This window comes from Podarcis vaucheri (assembly GCF_965113315.1).
Source record: "Podarcis vaucheri genome assembly, chromosome: 1".
NCBI classification, from domain to species: Eukaryota; Metazoa; Chordata; class Lepidosauria; order Squamata; family Lacertidae; genus Podarcis; species Podarcis vaucheri.
In genome coordinates this window covers 100,566,565-100,591,073 of record NC_138759.1, presented here as the reverse complement: position 1 = coordinate 100,591,073, position 24,509 = coordinate 100,566,565, and the positions used below count along the sequence as shown (strand labels likewise).

General features: G+C 41.2%; 1 protein-coding gene and 1 long non-coding RNA gene across 2 annotated transcripts in view; one reads left to right on the top strand and one right to left on the bottom strand.

The window, feature by feature from the left end:
• The window catches only part of LOC309518892 (histamine N-methyltransferase-like), a 29,580-nt gene extending 23,516 nt beyond the window's left edge, over window positions 1-6,064 (bottom strand). Inside the window, exons 1-3 of the mRNA XM_082199459.1 lie at window positions 5,940-6,064; window positions 2,989-3,133; window positions 2,207-2,259 (exon numbers count right to left, since the gene is read on the bottom strand). Coding sequence (XP_082055585.1) covers window positions 2,207-2,259; window positions 2,989-3,119 — 184 coding nt within the window. The 5' untranslated portion in view covers window positions 3,120-3,133; window positions 5,940-6,064. The remainder of the gene's footprint in view (window positions 1-2,206; window positions 2,260-2,988; window positions 3,134-5,939) is intronic.
• Window positions 1-24,509, top strand: part of LOC309519190 — a 108,579-nt gene that overhangs the window by 6,672 nt on the left and 77,398 nt on the right. The gene's annotated exons all lie outside the window — the stretch shown is intronic.

The following is a 24,509-nucleotide window of genomic DNA, read 5'->3' as shown; positions in this document are numbered from 1 at the left end:
CCTTTGATTTGTAGCTTAATCTACGACCTTAATTGAGTTCAGTTAGTTGTTTATATGCAAACAAGTGCTTTGGGGGATTCAAGAGCTGAATATGCGGCAGCCTGCGCTATCAACAACTTTCAAATTAAGCTATAGGAATTATTTAAGCTCTCCGATACAATTACCTTAAAAAGGCTATCACTATGTTCACCATTAAGATTCCAATTAAACTTTTCAAGGAAATGGATTGTTTATGGCACATTTGCTGTTTTATAGCACAGCAAATGCCTTTTGTGATTGGAGGGTGTGAGTTGGCAACATTAATAAGATAAAGGGTGAAAACAAGGCGTACTTTCTTTATGGACTGGCATAACACATTCTCACTATTAGTTATTGCCACTTATAGTGAGACTGTCTAAAAGACGCTGCTTTTACGCATTTTACTGTCGGGTGCTTCTCATACCAAGAGTCAGTGATAACGCTGCACTAAGACTGATGGATAGCTGCCTTTTGGTAGCACACCTGAGTTTGTTTGTTTTTTAAGATTAGTTAAAATAATGGAGAATAAGCCTATGTATGGCTAACAGTCATGGCAGACAGATACATGACTCCATAGTACCTGCTGCCACACTGTGGTGAGTAGAGCTGTTTCCCAGAACAAGTAGGGCTCTCTGTCAGGGTTGTTCAGTCACTAAACTAGTGACTGTGTAGTAGCAAAAACCTTGATATGTGCAGATATCCATGTACTTTTTAATTATGGCCCTGTAGCATGGGTATTAATAGCAGGGCAACAAAAGTGGATTTTGTGAGCCCTCCCTCACCAATACGTTTCTACTTCAAGCCTGGAGGGACGATCACCCACCTTCTATTTCACAATGGTCTGAGGGCCTTGCTGCCCCTGCTAAATTTGAGCACATTTCTTATAAACACTAACTTTGTGTGAATACCTGTTTGGACATTTGGATGGTCTGTATTAATTTATGTGTTTAATGCTCCACCTCAATCACTGAGATCCTCTGATGTGGCATTTCTTGTGGCTCCTCGTGCCCCCCAGAGGTTTTGGTTGGCCTTTACTAGGGAGTGAGCCTTTACTGCTATGCCCTACTAGCAAAGGTTCAGCAGGAATCATTCCTGCCTTCTTACAAATCCACCTTATAATTGTGTTTAGACAGGCCTCTGAAATGCACACCTTCTTTTGGCCAACCTGTATTTATGGATGGTTTTTTAAAATGACTTTTTGTATCATTTTAACTTTCATATGGTGTACACTACCTCCTTGTATTTTTAAAAAACAAAAGTGTAGTTTATAAATATTTAGATAAAATAAAGATGGATGTGTTAATAGTAATTGTATTTTTTTAATGTGAGCTGATGGGTTTCTTTTTTCTTTCCCCTCTCTGGTTTTCTTTCTTTCTTTTTCTTCTTTCTTTGCTAAATTCAGTATTTAAAATAAAAAAACCATTGAAAAAGCTTGCACAGTTCTGCAGCAAATGAGTATGACCACCCTGAAGGATAGTGTGATCTGATATCTAGTGGGTTATCACCAGAAAACAAAATAGTGTATTAAATGGCTCACTTTTCTGTCTCTTCCCCATGTTTGCTTATTTTCTTTGCCCTCACAACTCACGCTACTGATAAGACAATAATGGCACAAGTTGATTAATTTACAAATTAAGCTGTTTTAAGATCGTAGTCACAGTGCGACATACAATTTTTAGTGGAGATTGCTCAGTCGGTCCTTTTCATATCCCCTCTGTGTTCTGGACATTTGGTCAACTAGTATAATATTTGGTAATGGAAAAGGAAATGGAATCCAAAGTCAGATATGATGTACCCCGATCCAATGCAGAATTAGGTACATCAAACCTATTAATTTCAGTGGGTTCAACAATGCCCAGCTCTTACTAATATTGTGTGTGTGTGTGTGTGTGTGTGTGTGTGTGTAAATATATACATATCTATATCTATATATCCCACTTTTCACCATCTAGGTCTCAACATACAAAATGTAAAACCTTAAAAATGTAAATATACAAAGGATTAGACTGGATGTCATTCTGTCTTTTTCCTCCATACAACATATTGTAGAGATAATCCTATTGCTTCTGGTTTTATTGACAACTACCTGGGAAACTAAACTGTAAATTAAATGAATTATAATCTGTTATATACATAATATAAACCCATAGTTCTAATAATTAAATGCATTTCTTCATACTTTACTTACCTGCCCCACCACCAACACTTAGAATATTGATTGTAGATTTTCCACTGCCTATACTGAGGAGGTAAAGAGTGCATCTTTTTAAAACAGTAAGATATCAGTAGGTATTCAAAAAGTTCAATGACATTCATTTTCAGAAATTTCCAATCAGTTCAGTTTGACAGAATCCAGACATGGTCTTGGTCTAGTTTAGCAGAACCCAGGATGGGCCTATATTAATGAAAAGGTGGAGTTATGAAGACAGGAGCAGGTTTGGGTCTCAGTGGTTTGTTCCAAAGTGCACACTTTTATGGGGCTTCCACATACTAGGATACTATGCTTAGACAAACTGTTGTGGTTAGGGCATTCAGGTCCCCTAAGCCAATACGCCACATGTGTTTATTTAGCGTCCACACATGAATCATCAATGAGGTTAAATTTTTTTATTAGGGTTTTTGTTTTTGTTTTGCAAAGGAAAGTACATCCTGATAAATCATGATCGCTGTTCATTATTGTATGTGAATACGTGGAAGTTGAGCTATATTTACATGAGAGCAAACAATGAGATCTCTGTCTTCTGCTAGGCAAACCCTATCACAAAGAAAAGCTTTCTACTGGGATGTCTGAAGTAAAACATTATTAAAGATCTAGAGAAGGGGGGGGGAGGGAGGGAAGGAGAGAAACAGCAGTCTGATACTCTCCAGCAGTTCTTGCAAACCTGGCTCTGTTGCACACACAAACAAACATCATGTATGCCAGAGCGTAACAATAGTTTGTCCTTCTGATAAGATGCCTGATGCTTTTACCTTGATAATATGCCTGGCAGCTTCTTCTGAATGAATTCCAGCATGCATTGATGCTCCGTCGAATTCTCAAGGAACAGACGAAAGGATTCGACATAGTGGCTATGGTCAGAAAGCAAGCTTCTCATAGCCATGGCAGAATACCAACCTAATTTTTTTTAAAAAGAAGATATATACAGCAAAAGCAGAGTTATTTAGCTGCAATTTGAGTAGGGTGAGGCACAAAGAAAAGCAAAAGCAAGGCTACAGAGCAGAGTCGGCAGTTCTCCCACGTCAAGGACTGCTTAGAAATGTATAGCTGCCAAGTATTACGCAAGTAAGTAGACGAAAGCACTTACTAAAGCAGCATATCGGCGTTTTTATCGGACTTTGAACAGAGACCTTGACCGCAGCAAATAGCTATTTCCCCCCCCCCAGCCTGTACAGAGCTGTGGAGTACAGCTCCTTTGTAAACGTAGCCACTGCTGTAAGTCTGAGCAATAAGTGATTTCTATCAGGAATCATTTCCGTGGCTTGGTTTGCTGAATCTCCAAGGTGACATCTAAGAAATGGTGGGTTTTGTTTTTGTTTTTTGTTTTTTTGTTTACTGCCTAGCTAGAAAATATGTTTTATTTTAAAATTGAATTAGAGTCTTCTCCCTAAAGAGCTGGAACCTATTAAAATAATGCCTAGGTAAGCATTTACTCTGAGTTTTAATCATGCTCACACAGCCATAAAAAACTCAGCATTTGGTATAGTTTCAGCAAATGATAAAAGACCTGTAACCAAACACTGGTTGATTAGTTGAAATCAATACAACAAATTGCACTCTAGTTGCTCTTGCTTAGACTCCCTGGCATCCTCCATTGCTACAGTCGTCCCCTTTCTCTCTACTCTCTACCACACACAGTCCCTTTTATTTAAGAAACTTCTCTAAGCCCCCTTTTGATTGCCTTCATCTCATCAAGTTCATGTCTCCTATATCCCTCATTCTCTTCATTTTCCAGTCATTATTTCCCCCAGGCTGTTCCATGTTACAACCTTCTTTCTTGACCATACAGTGGTACCTTGGGTTACAGATGCTTCAGGTTACAGACTCCGCTAACCCAGAAATAGTACCTCGGGTTAAGAACTTTGCTTCGGGATGAGAACAGAAATTGCGTGGCAGCGGGAGGCCCCATTAGTTAAAGTGGTACCTCAGGTTAAGAACAGTTTCAGGTAAAGAATGGACCTCCAGAACAAATTAAGTTCTTAACCCGAGGTACCACCGTACTTTGACTTGGCTTCCCAACTTCATGCAAATGAACTAAGGCAGGGGTAGTCAACCTTTTTATACCTACTGCCCCCTAATGCATCTTTCTTGATAGTAAAATTTCCTTACCACCCACCCGTGCTCAATGGAAGGAGGATTCAGCTTGTGCTGTAGAACCCCCTACCGCCCACCTAGAATCCTGAAATGACCACTAATGGGCGGCAGGGACCAGGTTGACAACCCCTGAACTAAGGGATGGTTTGGGAACCAAGTGGGGTTCAGGAAAGTATTAACGTACCACCAAACGATCCACTTGCTGTATATTTTGTGTGTTCAAAATGACATTTTCCACTGCTATTTTTCTAGCCCTGGAAAGAGGTGCCAGAACTCACCATGAATGCCTCCCTTGTTCCCTTATAATGACAATGGTTCCCACCTAAGTGGTGGTGGAACTGAGTTCTTGTGAGTTCCAGCTGAAGAAAAGCGCTGACATTTACAGTGTACAAATGTATATACACAGCTGACTTGGATTGCTAATCTTTCGTCCCTGTGTTCAGCCCCACCATACGATGAGGCAAACCAAGAAATACACAGGCACAATAGCACTAGTTCCCATTACCCATTGGAAAAAGTACTGTTACCACAACAGAAAAACTACTGTGAAAAAATTCTCGGTACCACTAATTCATATGGTATTCTGTGTTGGGGCAGGCCTGTACAGATTGCAGCCTACCAAGCCAAACACAAACTGAGAGCAAAATTTTAAGGTTTTTTTTTTGCCAAGCACATAAATCTGAATGTACACAAGTTCAATGTGTACTGTACATGACACATTGCCCTGTGTTATCAAAGAGCAATTCTGCCCATGTTTATGCAATCTTATGCTAATCAGCCTCTTCTGTCTTTTAGAGGAAGTTGGGAAGAACTACGTGGCATTTCAAATGTTCTACAACTACTGTGTGTGCTTTAATTTCTACACAATAATAATAATAAAGCCTTCAGTCTTTCAAAAATTCACATATTAACGGTTGGTCTGTATCCTTCCTTAGATTACACTCCTATGTATATTTACTGTGGAGAAATTGAGTAAATTATTTCTGGATTCAGCCTGCACATATAGCAGCAGTTGTAATTTTATTTATAGGTTGGATTCAGTGGGCTCTAACTACAATGAAACATGCAAAATTGGTTCCCGTGTGAAATCATGTATATGAGTTTTTCACCAGCATTCATTATTACAAGGATGGTGATTTAATTTGTTATTCTTCTAAATGCATATGCTGTAACGTTTTGCACAGCCTTCTCCTATACAAATTTGCTCAGAAGAAAGCCTCTCTGAGTTCAGTAAGATTTACTTCAAAGTAAGCATGCACAAGATTGCAGCATTTTTGTTCTTTTTTGCCACACTCTCTCATAAATCAGAGGCCTGGTTTAAAGCAGTTTTGCATCAGTAGTTATAAAGTGGAACTGTTTACATTTCCCCATTCCAGAATTTAGACTGTCAAATAGCCAAACAGCAAAACCCCATAAACACTGCGGATTTAAAAAAAAAATCTGATTTCAAAACAAACCCTACTTGAGGAACTTTAGAACAATTGCAACAGGAAAATAAAAGTTTTAAGATAATGTTCTTTTGGTTTTGAGTAGAAAAACACAGTTTCTTTCAGCTTTTACTTTCAAGGACGTTAAGGACAGTGTTTGAAAATATCAATACAGTACTTACATGTAAAAGTCTCTGCCTTAAGGAAGTGCTAGTTTCTATTTGTGGGTGTGTTGCAATATTGTAGTTAGCAGGAAATGGATTCTGTTACAGAGCAAGCATATTTTACAAGCTGACTCTATCTCCACCCACAAAATCAGTGTCTTGGCAAGCAGGGTATTCCTGCTCAGGAAAGAAGCAGGAGCAGTTCTGAGTAGGACTGAAAACTCAAGTGCTTTCATTTTTACTAATGTAAATCTGAAAATATCACATTTTTATATTACTGTATAGAGAGAATTCAGCTGCAGGCATTTAATTTAAAAAAACAAAATGTGCTTACTTTCATAACAGAATATGACCCCACACACACACACCTTGTAAAATTTTGCTGCCCAGGCAGAATTTTTTGAACACATCAGAATATTTAAGCAGTTATAGGAACTTTACATAAATCTCCAAGGATCCAGCTAGAAAGAGACTTTGTTTACATTTAGCAAAATTCCCCACCAGCAGTTACCCGAGGAACTAAATTGTGGACACACTCATGTGGATGCCACATATGAGTTGCTCCTCATGTGATGTGGTTTCACAGTTTTGAATCGCCATCTTTACTATGCCATTTGAGCCTAGTGCTCATTGCTTTGTTGCTCCTTCCCAAAGTTGATGGCAACATGCTGAGGACAACTTTGTGGGTCCCATGCCCATTCAAGAATTGCAGGCATGTTCAAAATGACGGTTTTAAAAACCATTTCCCGAATTTGCCAGATCCGTTGCTATTCTTTAAATCAGGGATGTGGAACCTCAGGCCTGAGGGGGAGCCAGCTTCCGGAAGTATGGTGACAGCCATGGTGGCAACAGCAAAGGCCATGGCCACAGTGGTGTTGAGGCAGAGGCCGTGGTGGCAGCAGAGGGGGGACAGTGTTGGCATTGAGATTAGCCATGCAGGTAGGCCTCAGGTTGCCATGGTCTGAGCCACAGAAGCTAAGGCGGGGGGCAGGGGGGCGTATGGTGCAGGGTGTGTGCATCCCGATTTACCCTCCCGAAAAATTGGAAGGTATGCTGTTACAGTAAGTAGATTGTGACCTCACATCAAAATCTTCTAATCTATGCTGACTCTGACATGGATCTGTTCTTTTCTTTGTGTCAGAGGGTCACTAATGCAGCTGTTGATAAAAATGGGAGCTTAAACACACAGCTTCCTTTTTTCTTTTTTTTGCAGCAGTCCTGTTGAAGTAGACATCTAGTTTGGTCCTTGGAATGGTTCAAATGTTAAATGTGAGAAGCAGAAGCACAAAGAGTCATGTGCTTTCTTGTTTGCTTGCTTCCACTTGTAAATGTGAAGCGAGATTTATAAGCACCACTTCATATGTTACTGTAGAAACGGGGGAAGCAAAAGTACAAGGCACTCAACCTTTTCTTTCAGTTTCTTGAATCAGCTCTGAGAGAAAAGCAGCAGACAGAAGTAGAAGAGGGCCCAATTTTATGGAAAGTAAGAGTCAGGTCTCTCTCCCCACAACCCCAGTAACTATAGTAGAGGTTTTCATTTGGCTATAGATGCTTGTGTGATATTAGTCAATAAAGCAAGTAAAGCCATCCATTTTCAGAACCTCCATCCAACTGAATGGGGTGTAAACTGGGAAGCTGGCATAAATTCTTGCCACATTTGAGCTCCATCACCACTTGTTTCATGACCAATTCATTTGGTCTCTCAACTCTGAGGACTCACAGTGGAAACTGCTTCCATTAAAAAAAATAAATCATGATTTTTTAAACACACTCATTTCAGCTGTGCATGTCTATCAACATACAAAATGTATTTATAGATGGTGTGCTACTTCAGGGTACGAAATATGTGCTTGCTTTGTCTCCCAGGGCTACCAAAATTCTCATGCCCTGGGCGCTCTAGCAGTCTGTTGCCCATCTGCACTGTCTTTTCCCCCTTTATCTTCCATTTCTCAGAAGTGAGTAAGCATCAGTAACTTTTACAAGCAAGGCTTTAAAGGCCAAATGTGAAGGGGGGTAAAGTAAAAACAAATGAAAGTCGCAAACAAAAATAAATAAGCTTCATAAAATCATAACCTCCACTAATTCTGTATAAAAATTATTTTTTAAAAACCATACACGGAGAACATAGGGCAGGATTCACCTAGGGAGCCCTACAAGCACTTCTGCTTGTACAACAGGGCATCCTCCCTCTTCCCTCCCAGTGCCCAACAAAATTGGCTTGGAGGGTTGGGAAGAACACTCACACACCTCCTGCCAAGCAGTGCACAGGGACAGAGCATGTTCATTCCATCTGGAAAGCTGCACATTTGCACAAGTAGAACATTTGTAATAGTGTGACACCAAATTCCATGTTTTTATCATATCCTATTATGTTGGAAACCAAGCATTTCAGCATCAACTGTTTTCTTAAGAACATAAGAATAGGCCTGCTAGACTGACCAGTGACCCATCTAGTCCAGCATCCTGTTCATTTGGTGGCCAATGAGATGCTTATGTAGGGTTCCCATACGTCTGAAACTTCCCAGACATAGCCAGAATTTGGCCATCAGAAACAGTGTACGGGTAGAAATCACTGAAATGTCTGGGAAAATCCAGGCGTATGGCAACCCATGTTAGCAGTGTGGATTTGGGCGGATTCCATTTTTTTAAATAGCTCAAAAAGCTCTTTAAGATTTGGCAAAAAAAAAAAAAAAGCTCAACTTTTGTGTTCAGATTTCCCCTTTTTTTTCAAATATGGCAACCCTAGCTTATGAGAAGCCCATAAGCAGGACATGCACACAACAACACATTTTCCATTACTGCAGCTTCCAAAAACTGATATTCAGGGTGTTTACATGCTACAGGAGTGGTAGCCAATATGGTGTCCTCCATACATCATTGGACAGAAACTCCCATCATCCTTGGACATTATTCTTGTTTGTTGGGGCTGATGGGAGTTTAGTTTATTTCATGTTTCTACATGTTTCTGTGTATCTTATGTTTATGTTTATGTGAGATCTTATGATGAATGGTGCTATATAAATCTAATAAATAGATAAAATAAATAAATACATTGAGAACAAGTGTAAATTAAACAGCAGGCATCAAAGGCAGTATCCTCATGAGACTAGAACCCTCATGTATGAAAGTCAGTTATACAGTATACTCTTATATATCTCGACTTTAACTCCCCTTCCACTCTTTCCCTGGTTCCCTATCTGATATCTTTCAAACTGTGTTTTCTTACTCTACTAAATTGTTTTCCATACCATACACTATCCCACTTTTTCATGGCTACTGCTGATTATTTTTACAGTCTGTTACTTGTTTTTTGTTATAGTATTTTTCCATATAACCTATATATAATGTCCAGTCTTCTTTTAGTTCATCATCTTTATGTCTTAATCCATTTGTCATATTTTAAGATGACATTCTTCTTGTGATGGTACTGCATCTGTTCTCCACTTTTGTGCTACCAGAGTTTGGGCTGCTGTAGTCACATCCATCCCAAATGTAGAGTGATTTTTTGGGTGGGATTTCCATTGTTATTATTCCCAGAAGGAAAGCTTCTGGGTTTTTAGGAAACGTTCTCTTAAACATTTTCTTAAGTTCGTTATGAACCATCTCCCACAATCCTTTAATTATTCTGCAAGACCACCATGAATGATAAAATGTGCCAATTTTTGTTTCTTTACTTTTCCAGCATAGGTCACTTTTAGATCTAAACATTTTAGCTAGTTCATTTGGAGTCAAGTACCACCTGTGGATCATTTTTCAACAGTTCTTTTAATGTGTAATCTGCTCTTATTAACATGTGAACAATGTCTGTAGCATCCATTATCAGCAGGTGCTGAAATGACCAATTAATGCTTCAGTTTAATAAGAAAAAGTTACCTGGCACTGAAACAAAGTAATTTCAGGTATTGAATAGTACATAATTATCACACCATTTTAATAAAATGTTCAGTTTGCATTGTGAGATCTTCTGCTTCTCTTACACATTTGTTTTTCACTCTTAGGCAAAAGTCAAGACATATGGACATGTGTTTCTTTCTATACTGTTGCTTCTTAGGATATGAACTTGAATAAAAGTGAAAAATCTGATGGGAAAAAGATGATTGAGAAAGTATTGCCAGAAAATGCAGCACAAACAAAATTAAGCTGCCTTGACATGGAATGATAAGGGGTTGAATATTAAATATAAGACCTTAGACACACTCCCAACTCAATACTCTTCCCCCCCCCTTAGATTTATATTCAATCTTTCCTGGTTTTCCTCCTCACAATTTTATCCTCACAACAGTCATGAGATGTAGGTCAGGCTGAGAGAAGGTGGCTGGCCCAGGGTCATGAGGTGAGCTTCATGGGTGAGTGGCAATTTGAACATGGATTCACAATTGCCATCTAGTAGATTGTGTTGCTGCCAGATGACCTGCTTATTGAGTATTCATTGTGATTTGTCTGTGTAAAGCTTGCAGAGAGGTTATACAATGTCATGTCAAGCAGTGGTTACCCCATACTTTCTAGTGTATTTTCTAGTGTATCAGTTTCCTTACTTGAAAAAGCCCATTAGTTTTGGAAGGGGGCTGGTTGTGCAAGCATTTCAAATCTGGATTAATTGTGTGACCTGAATTTGCTTTTATAGAATCCAATGCATAAAATAGTGGCAGTCTGGGAGCACCCCCAGTTTGTTCTGCCTTACGATTGCATGGTTTGGTTAATGTGCCAGAAATATTTATTTGCAAAGCTTGCGCTTCATCCATAGTGTTATGTACTGAGCTTGGATCCTAGAACAATAAGCAAGTAGGATCCTAGAAGGTAGCACCCTGATTGGTCTGCAGGAGCCGCCCAATCCGGCTCCAAGAGGAAGTGAATCAACAACCTGATTGGCCTGCAGCAGCAGCCCAATCCGGCTCCAGGAGGGGAGTTGAATCAGCTGATCACGTGGGACTCATTGTGTAAATAATGTATACATAGCCAGAGGTTTTTGGGAAGGCTCACTCCCTGTTTGCCATGAGCTGAAATAAAGAGCATGAAATCAACATTCCGCTCCGAGTATATTTCACATAGAGATAAGAGATTCCAAGGAAAGAGCAAGAGTGATGAATGAACTTGCTTAGGCACCTTCTTAGAAAAACAAAAAGGCTATGCTTACCATCACGACACTAGTTCTATACAGGTGGCGGCCATTTTAGATGTGTCCAATTGATGTGCAATCACTGACACCCAGGTCCTTTTGGACCTGGAAGAGGGCAGAATGGAGGCGAAAAGGGGAGTGCCTGTATTTAGGAATACTAAAGCCTCTCTCTTCCAAATTTTCTGTTTATTAAGCATCCCAATTTGCTTGCAGGGAGGCTCAACAATGTGGTACCAAAGCATGGGTTATCCCACACTTCCACTGCATTTCCACTGTGACTTTCCTTATTGCAAAAAGTCTGATCTTTTGAGAAAGTGTGTTTGTTGCATAAGAGCTCCATATCTTTTTTTTTCTTTTCTTTTTTGCCAGTATGTTATTAAATCCCATCCCAAAATAATGACTGTCTGGAAGCACCCTAAAGATTAATATTAAATAAGGAGTTATTCCTTGATAGGAGGAACAGGTGGTAAGTCAATTGAAAACCTCCTACTCTTTCTGCTCCACATTGGAGACCCACAAGTGCTAATAATAGGGTTTTCCTCATAACGTATGTTACTCATTTCAATCTACTTCCGTGCCACTGTGGGCACTCTCCATGTATCAGTACTTAATTCAAGCGCCATAGCCTCCTCTAAAAAATGCCTGAACTATTTCATCTGTTCAAGCACTCCTTTGGGTCACCTTGGAATTGCAAAAAACAAGCTGCTGTTTGTTTGTTTGTTTGTTTGTTTGTTTGTTTGTTTGTTCATTTTATTAAATAAACCATAGACTAGTGACTTCAAAGTTATAACTGTCCACTGTTGTTTGCCTCCTCAGCTTCCTATTCATCCTGAATTTTAATTGAAGCATCTATGTCTGTGCCTTCTTTTAATGAGATGTAGTAATCTTCACTATCCTTGTGTTCAGATATGGTTTTCTCTTTTTGACCATGACCTTTCTTTAACACAGAAAGTCTGAAAGAGGCAAACATTTAGGGAATTTGTTCTTTTAACCTATTAGCACACCTGTACAATCTAAATTTAAAGACTTTATTAATTATGGGTTAATAGTTCTAGCACTTTAAAATAGAGAACAACTACAAAAGAGGTTCCAGGGAAGAACCATGTATCAGATTAAGCACCGTACATTGCATTCAATTCGCATCCTTTTATTTGTGTTATAGTCTGTGTGAAACATTTTTAACGGAGTTATTACTCTGGAGCAATGAAGGTGGTATTTGCAGTGTCCTAGGCTCTTCTGAAAGAGGATGGATATTTATTAAATCAGTTTTTAAAAATGAAAAGAATGAAGAGAAATGCAGGGTGGAAAAGAGTGCCATGACGATTCCTTTCCAGAGATGATGAATGCACATTCCTTCAGTTCAAGACTACTCAGATATAGATCCATTGGGAGAATTCCATACAAGTACAGGATTTTATAAAATGGTTTGAAAAGGAATAATTTTACAGAAAGGTTCAATTTGATCACATCAAGGAGTGAATTCAAATGAGATCCCTGGAGGGTCTGACTATCTCATTAGCATCGTCTTCTCCCCAATTCACTTTATGATATATATTACCTGTTGTCAATGGTATTTTATTCCTTGCTGGAGGGAAATGCCTCCATTCTGTCATGCTCTTGTTTGAACTGGAGATGTGCTGAACACCTGCAATCATGAAAAATGGAAGGGAATCCCAAAATGATCCGGGGGGGGGGTGCATGGTTCCTGATCTTCATTGGCTTCACTGCTTTGCCAGCTATGAATATAAGAAATGCCATGCAAGATCCTTCTAGATCAGCATTCTTTCTCCAACAGCTCCCAGTAAGATGTGCCTCAGAAACTCTCAATCAACGTGTGGTGGAGAGAGAAGTCTCCTACTGTTTACCCCCAAGTTGATCTGTGAGTCAAAAGCTGCACTGCATCTGAATATGGGACGTCTAGTTTAGGTGTCATGGCTAATTGGAGAAAAAGTAAATTTTCCATATTTGTAGCTTTGCATGCATGCCTAGATGAATTTAGGTGTTCAACTAACCATGCCGAAAGTTATTAGCCCAAATTGTATTATTCCCAGTTGTTTCATAATTAATAATCCTCCTGCAAAAAACTGCCCCCCCCAATTCCTCTTGGCAGTGTAGAACACCTTTCAAACACCCCTCCCACTTTCTCACTCAGCCTTCTCTTAAAGCAGATGTTAGGCCAAGGAATCTCATTTTGCTGCTATCCTCCAAGCTCAAAGATTTGTACATTGCAACTAAAACACTTTCCACATAAATATAAGCTAGCAAATATACTGATGACTTTGTATCTTATTCCAATAAAATTATCTCAAGATGTATCACAATGATGCGGTTTTAATTCTCCTTTAAATGGCCCAGTAACCATGGAGGCGAGGACTAACACATGGAGAAAGAGGGCTATCAACGGCTACTAGCCATGATGTTTCTGCTCTACTTGTACATACAAAGGCAGCAAAGCTTCCAAAATACCCGTGATGCTGAAAACCACAGGAGAGAGTGCTGTTCTGCTCATATCTCCTCCCTGGTTTCCCACAGACATTTGGTTGGCCGCTGCAAGAAAAAGGATGCTAAGCTAGATGGGCCGTTGACCTGATCCAGCAGGCTATTTTCCTAAAGTTAAAAAGCTAAAGGTAAAGGGACCCCTGACCATTAGGTCCAGTCGTGGCCGACACTGGGGTTGTGACACTCATCTTGCTTTATTGGCCGAGGGAGCCGGCGTACAGCTTCCGGGTCATGTGGCCAGCATGACTAAGCCGCTTCTGGCGAACCAGAGCAGCACACGGAAACGCCGTTTACCTTCCCGCCGGAGCGGTACCTATTTATCTACTTGCACTTTGACGTGCTTTTGAACTGCTAGGTTGGCAGGAGTTCCTTATGTTAACCCATCTTAAAAAGAACTAACACCTATAATTGCAACCCCCCTATATCTCCTGAGGCACAGAAGCAATTTCAGTACCATCCTATGCAATAAGGTTTGAATCCACCCTGAAATAAGATCATGGTGAATCATAGATTTAGCAAATAAGTAAATAAATCAGGTGGAGCTTTTCCCGCTTCCGGAAAGAGTTTGCTGTGGGTAACACAAATCGACTCCCACTGTAGCTTATGTGTACAAAACCACCTTACCCCAAATACAGAGGGAGGTAGCTGGGCTTGCAAGTTTCAAGTTGCACATTTCTAAACACATTTTATCTTGAAATATTCATTTTTATTAATTTGGACATTCAACTACAATAAGCATATTGCAAAATTTGGAGGAAGGCAAAATCTGAAGGTTAGTTACACACTTGAGTTCATATGGTGTGGATCGGGTCCATTGGTATCAAATCCATAGAAATCGTATTTCTCAAGCATTTGTATTCAAAACAGCATAAAAAGAGCTCTTTGGCTGCATTCCTAAGCAAGAGAAGAAATGCTATGGAAAAAAGCATGGCTTACTTCTGAGTATGCAAGCGGTTTATGAGATGGCATGACCTAAGCAGGCAACAGTATCATCTTCTTGTCCATTGTGTACCATCATGCCAAATCATTGCATAATTGAAAACTGAACATGATTGATCTGTACAAAGGTTAAGGAAGTACAAGTCAAAAGTCTGGTACAGTGGTACCTCGGGTTACATACGCTTCAGGTTACATAGGCTTCAGGTTACAAAGTCTGCTAACCCAGAAATAGTGCTTCAGGTTAAAAACTTTGCTTCAGGATGAGAACTGAAATTGTGCTCCGGCGGCGTGGCGGCAGCGGGAGGCCCCATTAGCTAAAGTGGTGCTTCAGGTTAAGAACAGTTTCAGGTTAAGTACGGACCTCCGGACCGAATTAAGTACTTAACCTTAATTAAGTACTTAACTGTATAAGTGTCAAAAAACTGAAGGCAGCAGTTTTGGTATTGGTGAAAGAATACCAATTGTCTGCTTGGGGATATTTTAGATAACCCTCTTCTTATAATTTTGCCATAGATACTGCACTGTAGAAGAAAGGCTAAGATTCTTAGAGAAGACTAGGTTTGGAGGAGGAGTATGGCTGTATGCAAATTGCAAACATTACTGCATGTCTGTGTGCATGAGGGTAAGAATTATCTCAAGAAATCCCTAGAAAGGGGTTATTACATTGTGCTCTAGTGGTGTAAAATATAGTGATTTGTGTATGTGCCTGGCCATGCATTTCCTTTTCACAGTATTTCCCACTGTGCATTCTGCAGAGAACAGCTTTGGATACTGTCCAGGCATGGGAAAACTGGCCCTTACATAGGTTGCTGGACTACAACTGCCGGGACTGATGGGAACTGGAACACAAGAAGCATTTCGTGGGCTACAGGTTCCCCACCTTTAACATAGACTAGTAGTAATGGTGAAGCCTAAGTGTGTGTCTTATCACACATGGCTCCACTTGGTGGATCCCAAAAGTCTGAAGTCTGCTAGTCCCTGTCATAGAGATTTTAAAACCTGTGTCCAAAACCACTGTAACAGAGCAGTAGAATTTTTTCTCTTGGTTGCTGCCTACTGCACAACAGTGTATGATCCTCATAGGTTAACTCCCCTGCACAAGCCATGACAAAGATGTCGACAGGAGAAACAAAACCATAAAGTAAACATTTCCCAGGTAGACAGCCAAGCTCTCTTGATACAATCCTGATCCATAAAAATTAATGGGAGTTTCACTCCCTGTCTTCAATAGGATGCACACGGCATTGTTAGGTTTGTTGAAAAAGTGAAGGTAGCAGTTAGAAGATTAAGCGAAATTGCCTTTTCTCTGCCTCTGATCTCTGGCTCCGTCTTGTATTTGTGTAGGATGTGCCAGAGCTATTGAAAGAAGCAGCCTGTCAAGTGTCATAATGTTAGATGTTTAATTTTCCTAAAAATGAACCTTGAAAATGTCTATAATTACATGTCTCCTCCTTTAGCTTTCCAGCTTTCATGATGGAGTGAGAGACAGACGCCTGGTACTTATGGGTATTGATTATTTAAAGTAATGGGCTGAGACTGATTTAATCTAGCCCTGCTAGGATGGGGCTTCTAAATGGTATTTCTCTTCAGTGTGGAGAGAAATTCAAAGGAGAGCTCTATCCCCTAGGTACCCTGCATGCCGCTGTGTGCCCACAATGTCACACAGACTCTGAGCTGTCTGTAACCCTTTGCATACATAACAACATCCATACCTTTGAAAAAGACTCATTGTTTCCCTAACATCATAATCGAAATCACTTAAGGTGGCATATTTGCAATGGCTTCAGTAGCCACATTCCATCAAAAGTCATGAGATGATAAGGTTACAGTTCCTAACCCTGTCTATGTGACATTGCACCCGGTTAAATTCAGTAGCACTTCTGAGTAGACATGGTTAGGATTGCCTTGCACACCACTGTTCTTCCACTCATTGGCCTTTTTTCCAGTGAAAGTTAGTCATGGCTAACATTCCATTAAACATCAATGGCACAAGTTAATTATATCTTAACAGTGCAATCCAACCTCAGTTGTATTACTTCTGGAATCACACCAAGATGCTATCATGTAGTGAGTAGATGAATTTTCAAAGGTGGGGAACAATCGCCAAAACTGCTTCTTCAAACAAACACCCTTTCCATTTGTTCTTGAGAACTACAGGGAATTCAACAAAAGTATAGCATAAGTAAATAGACATTGGGTATGTAATCTTTGTATGGTTTGTAGCTCGCACCCTAAAATTCTTAGTATACCACACTTACTACCCGACGTTACAAGTCACTATTAATAGATGTAAGTGTATGAAGCAAGAAAATTATTTCTTAAGGAAGTTCAAATGGACTTACTTTGCTTTCATAATCACAGGCTAAGGCCCCATCAGCACTATGCATTTAAAGCTGCCCATTTCTATATTTGTATTAGGAGTTGGTTATGCTTATGGATAAGTACATATGGGTTTGGGTTGCCTTTGCAAATTGTAACAGTGAAGCATTTTGCTAGTTTCTATTTGTACACAGGTGCTTCAGTCTGGAGAAGTAATTTCACTTGCTGTCTGGTGCTTGCTAATTCCCCCAAATAAGCAAGGCAATATATGTATTTACAGAGTAATTGTGTCTATTGTATTGATGTCTGTGGCACACCATTGTCTCCAGTAAACATCCCCCTGATAATTCTGTGGATTCTTATCTAAGACATAAGTTCATGTGTATGGATACATGTGCAGATCTGAAAATATTGATCATATTTTTTTGCTTACCTTAGTTCTTGTAAGGTGTAGGCAACAGACATGGTGATTAAGATCCTTTCTCTGCTATAGTCAGTGCTTTGTTGTGATGGTACTCAACTGCTCAAGATATAAGCAGTGCTATATTTCTAGAAGGGACGCAGGTGGCGCAGTGGGTTAAACCACAGAGCCTAGGACTTGCCGATCAGAAGGTTGGCAGTTCGAATCCCCGCAACAGGGTGAGCTCCCATTGCTCAGTCCCTGCTCCTGCCAACCTAGCAGTTCAAAAGCATGTCAAAGTGCAAGTAGATAAATAGGTACCGCTCCGGTGGGAAGGTAAACGGCGTTTCCGTGTGCTGCTCTGGTTCGCCAGAAGTGGCTTAGTCATGCTGGCTGCATGACCTGGAAGCTCCCTTGGCCAGTAAAACCTAATGGTCAGGGGTCCCTTTACCTTTTATATTTCTAGAAAAAGAGGTGCCGGAACTCACCATGAACTTCTCCCTGGTTCTCTTAGAATGGCAATGGCGCCCACCTGAGAGGTGTCCGAGTTGAGCTCTGAATGAAAAAAGCTCTGGATATGAGTACTTTTATCTCTCTCCCCTCCCTCCCCCCCCCCCCCGCTGACCTATAATATGGACATACAACCCTCTGGCTGCAGAGACACCATACAGTTAAACCACATGACTTTCCCTAAAGACTCCTTTGAACTGTTGTTTAAGGTTGCCAGGAATAGATGTTCTGTGAGGGGAAAACTACCAGGAATGGGGGGGGGGGGTCAGTTGCTTTAAATGTGTTTTAAATGTACAGTGTACATGCAGCCTTAGTTGTGGGTTCAGAGAGTATACGTTTCCTGTGTCATGAATCACAAAAGCACTTGAGAGCCCTGTGAAGACAAACTAGCTTGATAATAAGGCAGTTTAGCCTTGCTGACAGGTGAAGAGCAAAGGAAGGGCTTGGCCGGGAAGAGGAAGTGGGTGATGGCATTCTCTCCTGAAGCCACTGGCGCACACACACATACCTCAACCCTGTGCCCATCTTTGCTCTGCTGCATTACGTATCTGAATAGTTTGTGGAAGTAGTTCAAAGCGGAGTGAGATTTTAAACCTGTCTACATAGGACTGCCTGCACAAGAAAGTTCAAACCTCAGAGGAGAAAATTGCCGTGTAATTATTCCTGCCTGTCAGAAATGGTTATGAAAACTCACCCCAGGGACTTCACTCGCTCCCTGCCACAGTGAAGCGGCAGCTGCGGGAAGTGCAAAAAGAGTTTTTCATGTCCCGTCTTGCCTTCACCCCTTATTATGTCTGCCTGCCTGTATCCACAGTGACCTGGGAGTATTGCCTTATTTACTTGGGACTTCTAAAGAGGCATCCTTTTCTTCTTTGAAACCCTGCCCTTTTCCAAGGCTGCAGTTAGTGTGTTCTGCCAAGACAGGTTTGGGAGACTTCTGTAAATTCTGGTCCTCATTTGTCTTTGGCCAGATGGACTTTTAACAGTCGCCAGCCATGCACACTCAATTTCAGTGCTAATTAAACAGAGTCTCTCATTTGTTTGCAGTCCTTTCCATTAATGTACACCAGGAAGGCACACTTCTCTAACACACAGTTTGAACAAGCCGTACCGTTTTTGGAACATTTAAATAAAAATGTGACAAATAATTGCTTCCTTTTTGCTGTTTGCAGTTTCACGTCAGCAAGATATACTCTTCCAGCTCCGCTACAACTAAATTCAAATGCTACTTTTGTTAAGCGGTATCTAAAGGAAAGGTTTGGCTGTGCACAGCTAAGATACAAGAACAAGATAGAAATGATTGTGTTTTATTAGTTGGTTTATACTGGAACTGCCTTGAATGCTCTTTGGAAAGATAAGTTGTTGGGTTCTTGTTTTTGTTTAAAAGCTAAATTAAAACAAGATTGTGATATAAGCTGCAGTGGTTCCGCATGAACAGATTTTGTATAGCTATGCTGGGAGATCTGAATGTACTTTCTCCACTGATTCATGGAGTTGTTACCAGGCCTACCTGGAAATGCATGGGTTTGAATCTAGGACCTTCAACATGCATCCCTGCTTGGAAGGCAGTGGGTTCTCTGTCCTTAAAGGTTTTCAAGCAGTGGCAGCATGGCTGCCTATTTGGGATGCTGTCATGATAACATTTCTGCATTGGTTGGGAGTGGGTAATATGGCCTGTACAGTCACCTCCAACTCTTTGGTTCTATGTGAGCAGCACCCAGACATGTAGAGATGTGTCCTAGGCACTGGCGGAGGAAGAGGAGTGCGGGGGGAGCGCACCACCCCCTGCAGCGCACTCCTGGTGGGGTGCCATCGTGGCTGTCTCCCCACCCGCACTGGGCGCCTTGCCCCCAGGACGGGCACCACGCCCCTGTGGGCGGCGCGCCCCGCCCCCAGGATGTGCACCAGCCCCTCCCCATCTGCTCTCCACCCCCCTGGTGCTGGAGCATGAAGCTCCGCCACTGGTCCTAGGTCTATAAGCATAACATACAGGAACTTCCTATTGAACAGATATATATTTTAAAAATGCCTATCTTGCTTTGGAAATTGTTTGTCTGCTGGTTTTCTCTGTGTTCACTGATCATCAACACTGAAAGTGCTGCAACAAACAGGCTATGAAGTGCTGTGTCAATATCAGTGAACCCCCTCCTCCCCCCCAAAAAAAAGTTGAGGGTAAGTCAGAAGTGAAATAAACAGAAGTATCATTTAGTGGCAAGACCGGGTTCTTAAATGCATGGCCACCCTCTGGAGATGTGACTAGAATATTTACAGCGGTGCCTTCAGCAAACATGCTTCCCTAGTGAGCATCATTGATTAAAAATCCACATTTGTAATCTGCATTTAAAGAATTAATCCATATAATCGCATTAGTTAATCTTATAGCTTTCTGCCTTTGCTTCTTTGTGGCTTGTTTTTTATATATATAGCAGTAAACAGAAATGTGCCTTTGTTGGCCAGAATATAACTTTTACTGCTGACGATACTATGTAGTTTCATGCCAGAACGGTGCAACTACTTAGCAGTGCTGAAGTGAAAAGCATTTTAAGGCCCCTTCATGCAGGTTTCTCTGAGATTTGGGGGTCACACCAGAGTGTCAGGGCTGGAGTCAGGCAATAGGCTAGCACAACACAATGAATCACTCGATTCAGTTAACTCTTTATTCAAGGAAATCTACAGCACTGGCCTAGTGGCCTCAGCAACTCTTTAAAGGAGGTCTTGCCCCAATGAAACAGTTGCGAGGACTGAAGGCCTCCCAGTGTCCTTCACAGTGACATGAAAATGAAACTTTCCCAGTGTCCACTAGGATTCCTCATCTCCAGGGTCTTTCCCACGCAGTCTCAGGCTGCATCTGCACACAACCTCCCTCTTCTCTGTCCTCCTTATTTCTCAGCATATTATAGGAGACCGGGGGGGGGGGGAGCCAGTCACAGCAGGAAGGGGAAACTCCCTGGCTTCTTCCGCAGCCAGCCCCTCTGCCTCTTTGCCTCACTCCTCCCCAGCCCCTGCTTCTGCCTCAGAGTCTGAACAGTGCTCTGCCATAGCCTCTTCCTGTTCACTGCTTCTGCTTCTGACATCTCCTCCTCCCGGTCTAGTCCTTCTCCCTTTGACCACTTATCGTCATCCCACCAGCACTCCCCTGGCTTCCAGCCTTCTTCCTCTGGGAACAAGAGACTGGTACCACCAGAAGTCAGGTTCCAAGGCTGCAGGGGGCACAAGTAAGCACCCCTGCTACTGCTAGGTGTTAAGGGGACCAGAATCTATCCACATTCTGTCATGTTAGAAATAGCAGCATATGATTTCCCACCTCTGCGTACCCACCTGCATGCACTCAGGAGTAAGGTGGACAAATCTAGGCTCTGATGCACAAGTTTGTGAAAGAAACCTGTTTCCAGGACTCCAAACCCTGTTAGATAACTACCATGTTACTTGAACCTAAAGGATATCCAGTTAGTACACAAAGTACTCCTGAACTGCCCAATGGAAGAGGAAGAGAAGGAGGAGGAGGAGGAGGAGTTTGGATTTGATATCCTGCTTTATTACTACCCTAAGGAGTGTCAAAGTGGCTAACATTCTCCTTTCCCCTCCTCCCCCACAACAAACACTCTGTGAGGTGAGTGAGGCTGAGAGACTTCAGAGAAGTGTGACTAGCCCAAGGTCACCCAGCAGCTGCATGTGGAGGAGCAGGGATGCGAACCCGGTTCACCAGATTACGAGTCCACTGCTCCTAACCACTACACCACACTGGCTCTCCAGATGTTGCTGGGTTCCAACTCCCATCAGCCCCAGCCAAAATGCCCAAAAATTGCAATCCAACAACATCTGGAGAGTCAGAGGTTCACCATTCCTGGCTTATGGAAACACATATTCCTCGGCACAGCCTGTTCATCTGCCAGTCTTTGCATTCGTTTTCTGCCTGGTGATATCCAGTGTGGTGTAGGGGTTAGGGTGTCAAGACTAGGAATCCCCATTCTGCCTTGGGCAGTCATTGCCTCTCAGCCTAACCTACCTCATAGAGTTTTTGTGGGGATTAAATGAAGGTGGTCATATGTGCAACCTTGAGGTCCTTGGAGGAAAAACAGTTAGCTACAAATGCAATAAATAATGTGGGACAAAGGTACAGTCCTGCTGGCTAAAGCGGATGAGAAAAGAGTGAACAAAAGAGCTGGAGGAACTATGGAATGGTGCTGTGATGCCTTGAAATGTGTAGAGGTTGTGGAGTCAAACAATTCGAGTTCTGGCTGATGGAAATACTATGCCATTGAGCGTCTCCTGAAGGGGCCCAGTTCCTTGAGCTGCCATGACTGCTATCCTAGCTAGGGTGTTTAGAAGGCCACAGGGTGACTTTGATTTAGCTAAAATGCTGTATGCATGGCCAACTCCTGGTGGGAGTTTTACCCCAAACCCCTTGAATGCACCATACTGGTTAAGGACGCATTAAACTTCAGACTTACAGCTTCCTTTCAGGACTTTTTGTCTGAGTGTTGTCAGAAATTTCTAGAAATAACCTCATTTCATGGGTGGCACCTATATATGGTGGCCAAGCTGGGAGAGAAATATCGACACTTTTGCTATTTTTCTCATTATCCTCAAGGCATATGTGAATTCACCCTGAGCTTCCCTCTGAAGAGGGTGAACTTCTTTTTAAAAATGGATTATCCATTTCGAGTTTTATATAAGTACCAAGCCAGCTGATTATGGATCTTCACCAGATTGCACTCATCTTGTGTACTAAGCTAGTGAGATGGATCAGAAAATGATACTTACTATTTCTCCATCTGAAAGAACCCAGACTATATTGTAGGTTGGTTGTTTGTTTTAATGAACAGAACAAGGCTGACCTCTGGTGCCTAACAGTGAAACTGCTATGTGGTCCATTTGGAGGGAAAGAATACAGGCATGTAACAATTGGCTCAGTGGGTCAGCAATTTAGTGAATAAGTTTAAGAGCATGAAATGACATCAGTAAGACCTGTTACTCACATAGCATGATTTTAAAGCAGTAGCAAATGCCAAGGTTATATATAGAGAGAGAAAGCAGACCTCTGAGTTCCCAGTGTCTATTATTTCAGGCAAGCAAACTTAGTTCTACTTCAAGAATTCCAAATTTGAAAAGCAATAGCAAAGCAATGCTCAGATTATGGGGAAAATATTGGGTCTCAATGAAAGGTGAAAGGTCTGTCTCCTGACCCTCACCAATTTGAGCCATATCACGGCCTTCCCTTATGTAGTTTTATTGATTTAATAATATTGCTAGATCACTTACAGCAAAATCTCAAAGCAGTTTCCAACAATAAAAATGCAAATTAAAACAGAAAATAATAATAATGGATAATAGAACAGAAGGACACAGTGCTAAGGGTAAGAATGAACAAATAATTCATTGCTGGTTCATCACGGGTTTCATTTTCCCAACCTTAGGTTTGGTTCTTCACATTTATACATCAGTTTGCAAAAATAAAGTTCTCACAAAATACATTTTTTGTATGCCATTTTCTGTGTTATATTTTTGCCAAATCAATTTCCTCTAACAGAATTATGGATTATTTTCAAATATCTGTGCATTTGACTGGACATTTTTCCTACATGTTATTTGGCCGGATAACTGGAATGCAAAGTTCAAAGAAGTGCAATTTTCAAAGAATGGCCGCGTTTCAGTTCTCATACTGTTTCTGAAATTGTGAATTTGGTATATTCGCCTTTAGATGCTTATTGAAGCAAATTTCTCTCCCTGACTAGCTATAGGTCAGGGAACGGCCAAGCAAACAGACAAGTTTTTATACTTTAATAGTGCAAACCTGAAAGGTGATTACTTTTGTTTGGATATTGCCCTAACTTTAGAACTTAAGAGTTAAATACAGTGGTACCTCTGGTTGCGAACGGGATCCATTTTGGATACCTGTTCGCAACATGAAAAGAGCGCAACCTGAAGTGCTGTATCTGCGCAGGTGTGCGGTGCGATTTGGTGCTCTTGCGCGAAGCAAGATTTAGCGCTTCTGTGCATGTGCGAGTGGCGAAACCTGGAAGTAACCCTTCCCAGTACTTCCGGGTCGCTGTGGGACGTAACCTGAAAGAACGTAACATGAAGCAAACGTAACATCAGGTATGACTTGCTCCAGGGAGGCTCACCTGACACCTTCATTGAATATTTTTAGGCACCAGGCAAAACACTCCTCTTCACCCAGACCTTGGGCTGATCAAACAATCTGGTTTTTAAAAAGTTTCAGTTGGCTGGGGGGGGGCGGGTTATTGGTGTTGTTATGTTATGTATTTTGTGGTTTTATACTGTGAACCACCCTGGGATATTTGGATGACGGGCGGAATATAAATTCAATAAACGATAATAAGCCTATGGTTCTAAACAGTAACTAAATCCCATTGATTTCAGTTACTTCTGTGTAAACTGAGCATTCATTGCTTAGACCGAACTGCAGCTAAGTAAAGTGAACAGACCCAAAATATAAAGTAAGTTTAACCCACTGTTAAATCAAATCTCATCTCCAACTGCATGGTTTGTTGTTTGTCCTCCATTAGATGAAGAATTAATTAGATGAATCTTCACGTAGTCAGTGATCAGAAACAACGTTGCGGCTGACTGGGATGAAAGCAGTCTGTCGTGGGATGTTTATTTCTTCCTACCACACCAGCTAATTCATCTGCAGTAATTGGCTTGTGCTCGTCAGAGCAGTGAGGCATAAGCCAGCGTTTTCACACTGATCTGTAGCAATGCTTCCCATGATAACAAAAAATTAATGGTCTCTGCTATTGGCTGCTTTTATTTACATCCAGAGTCTGATAATTAGTGGACT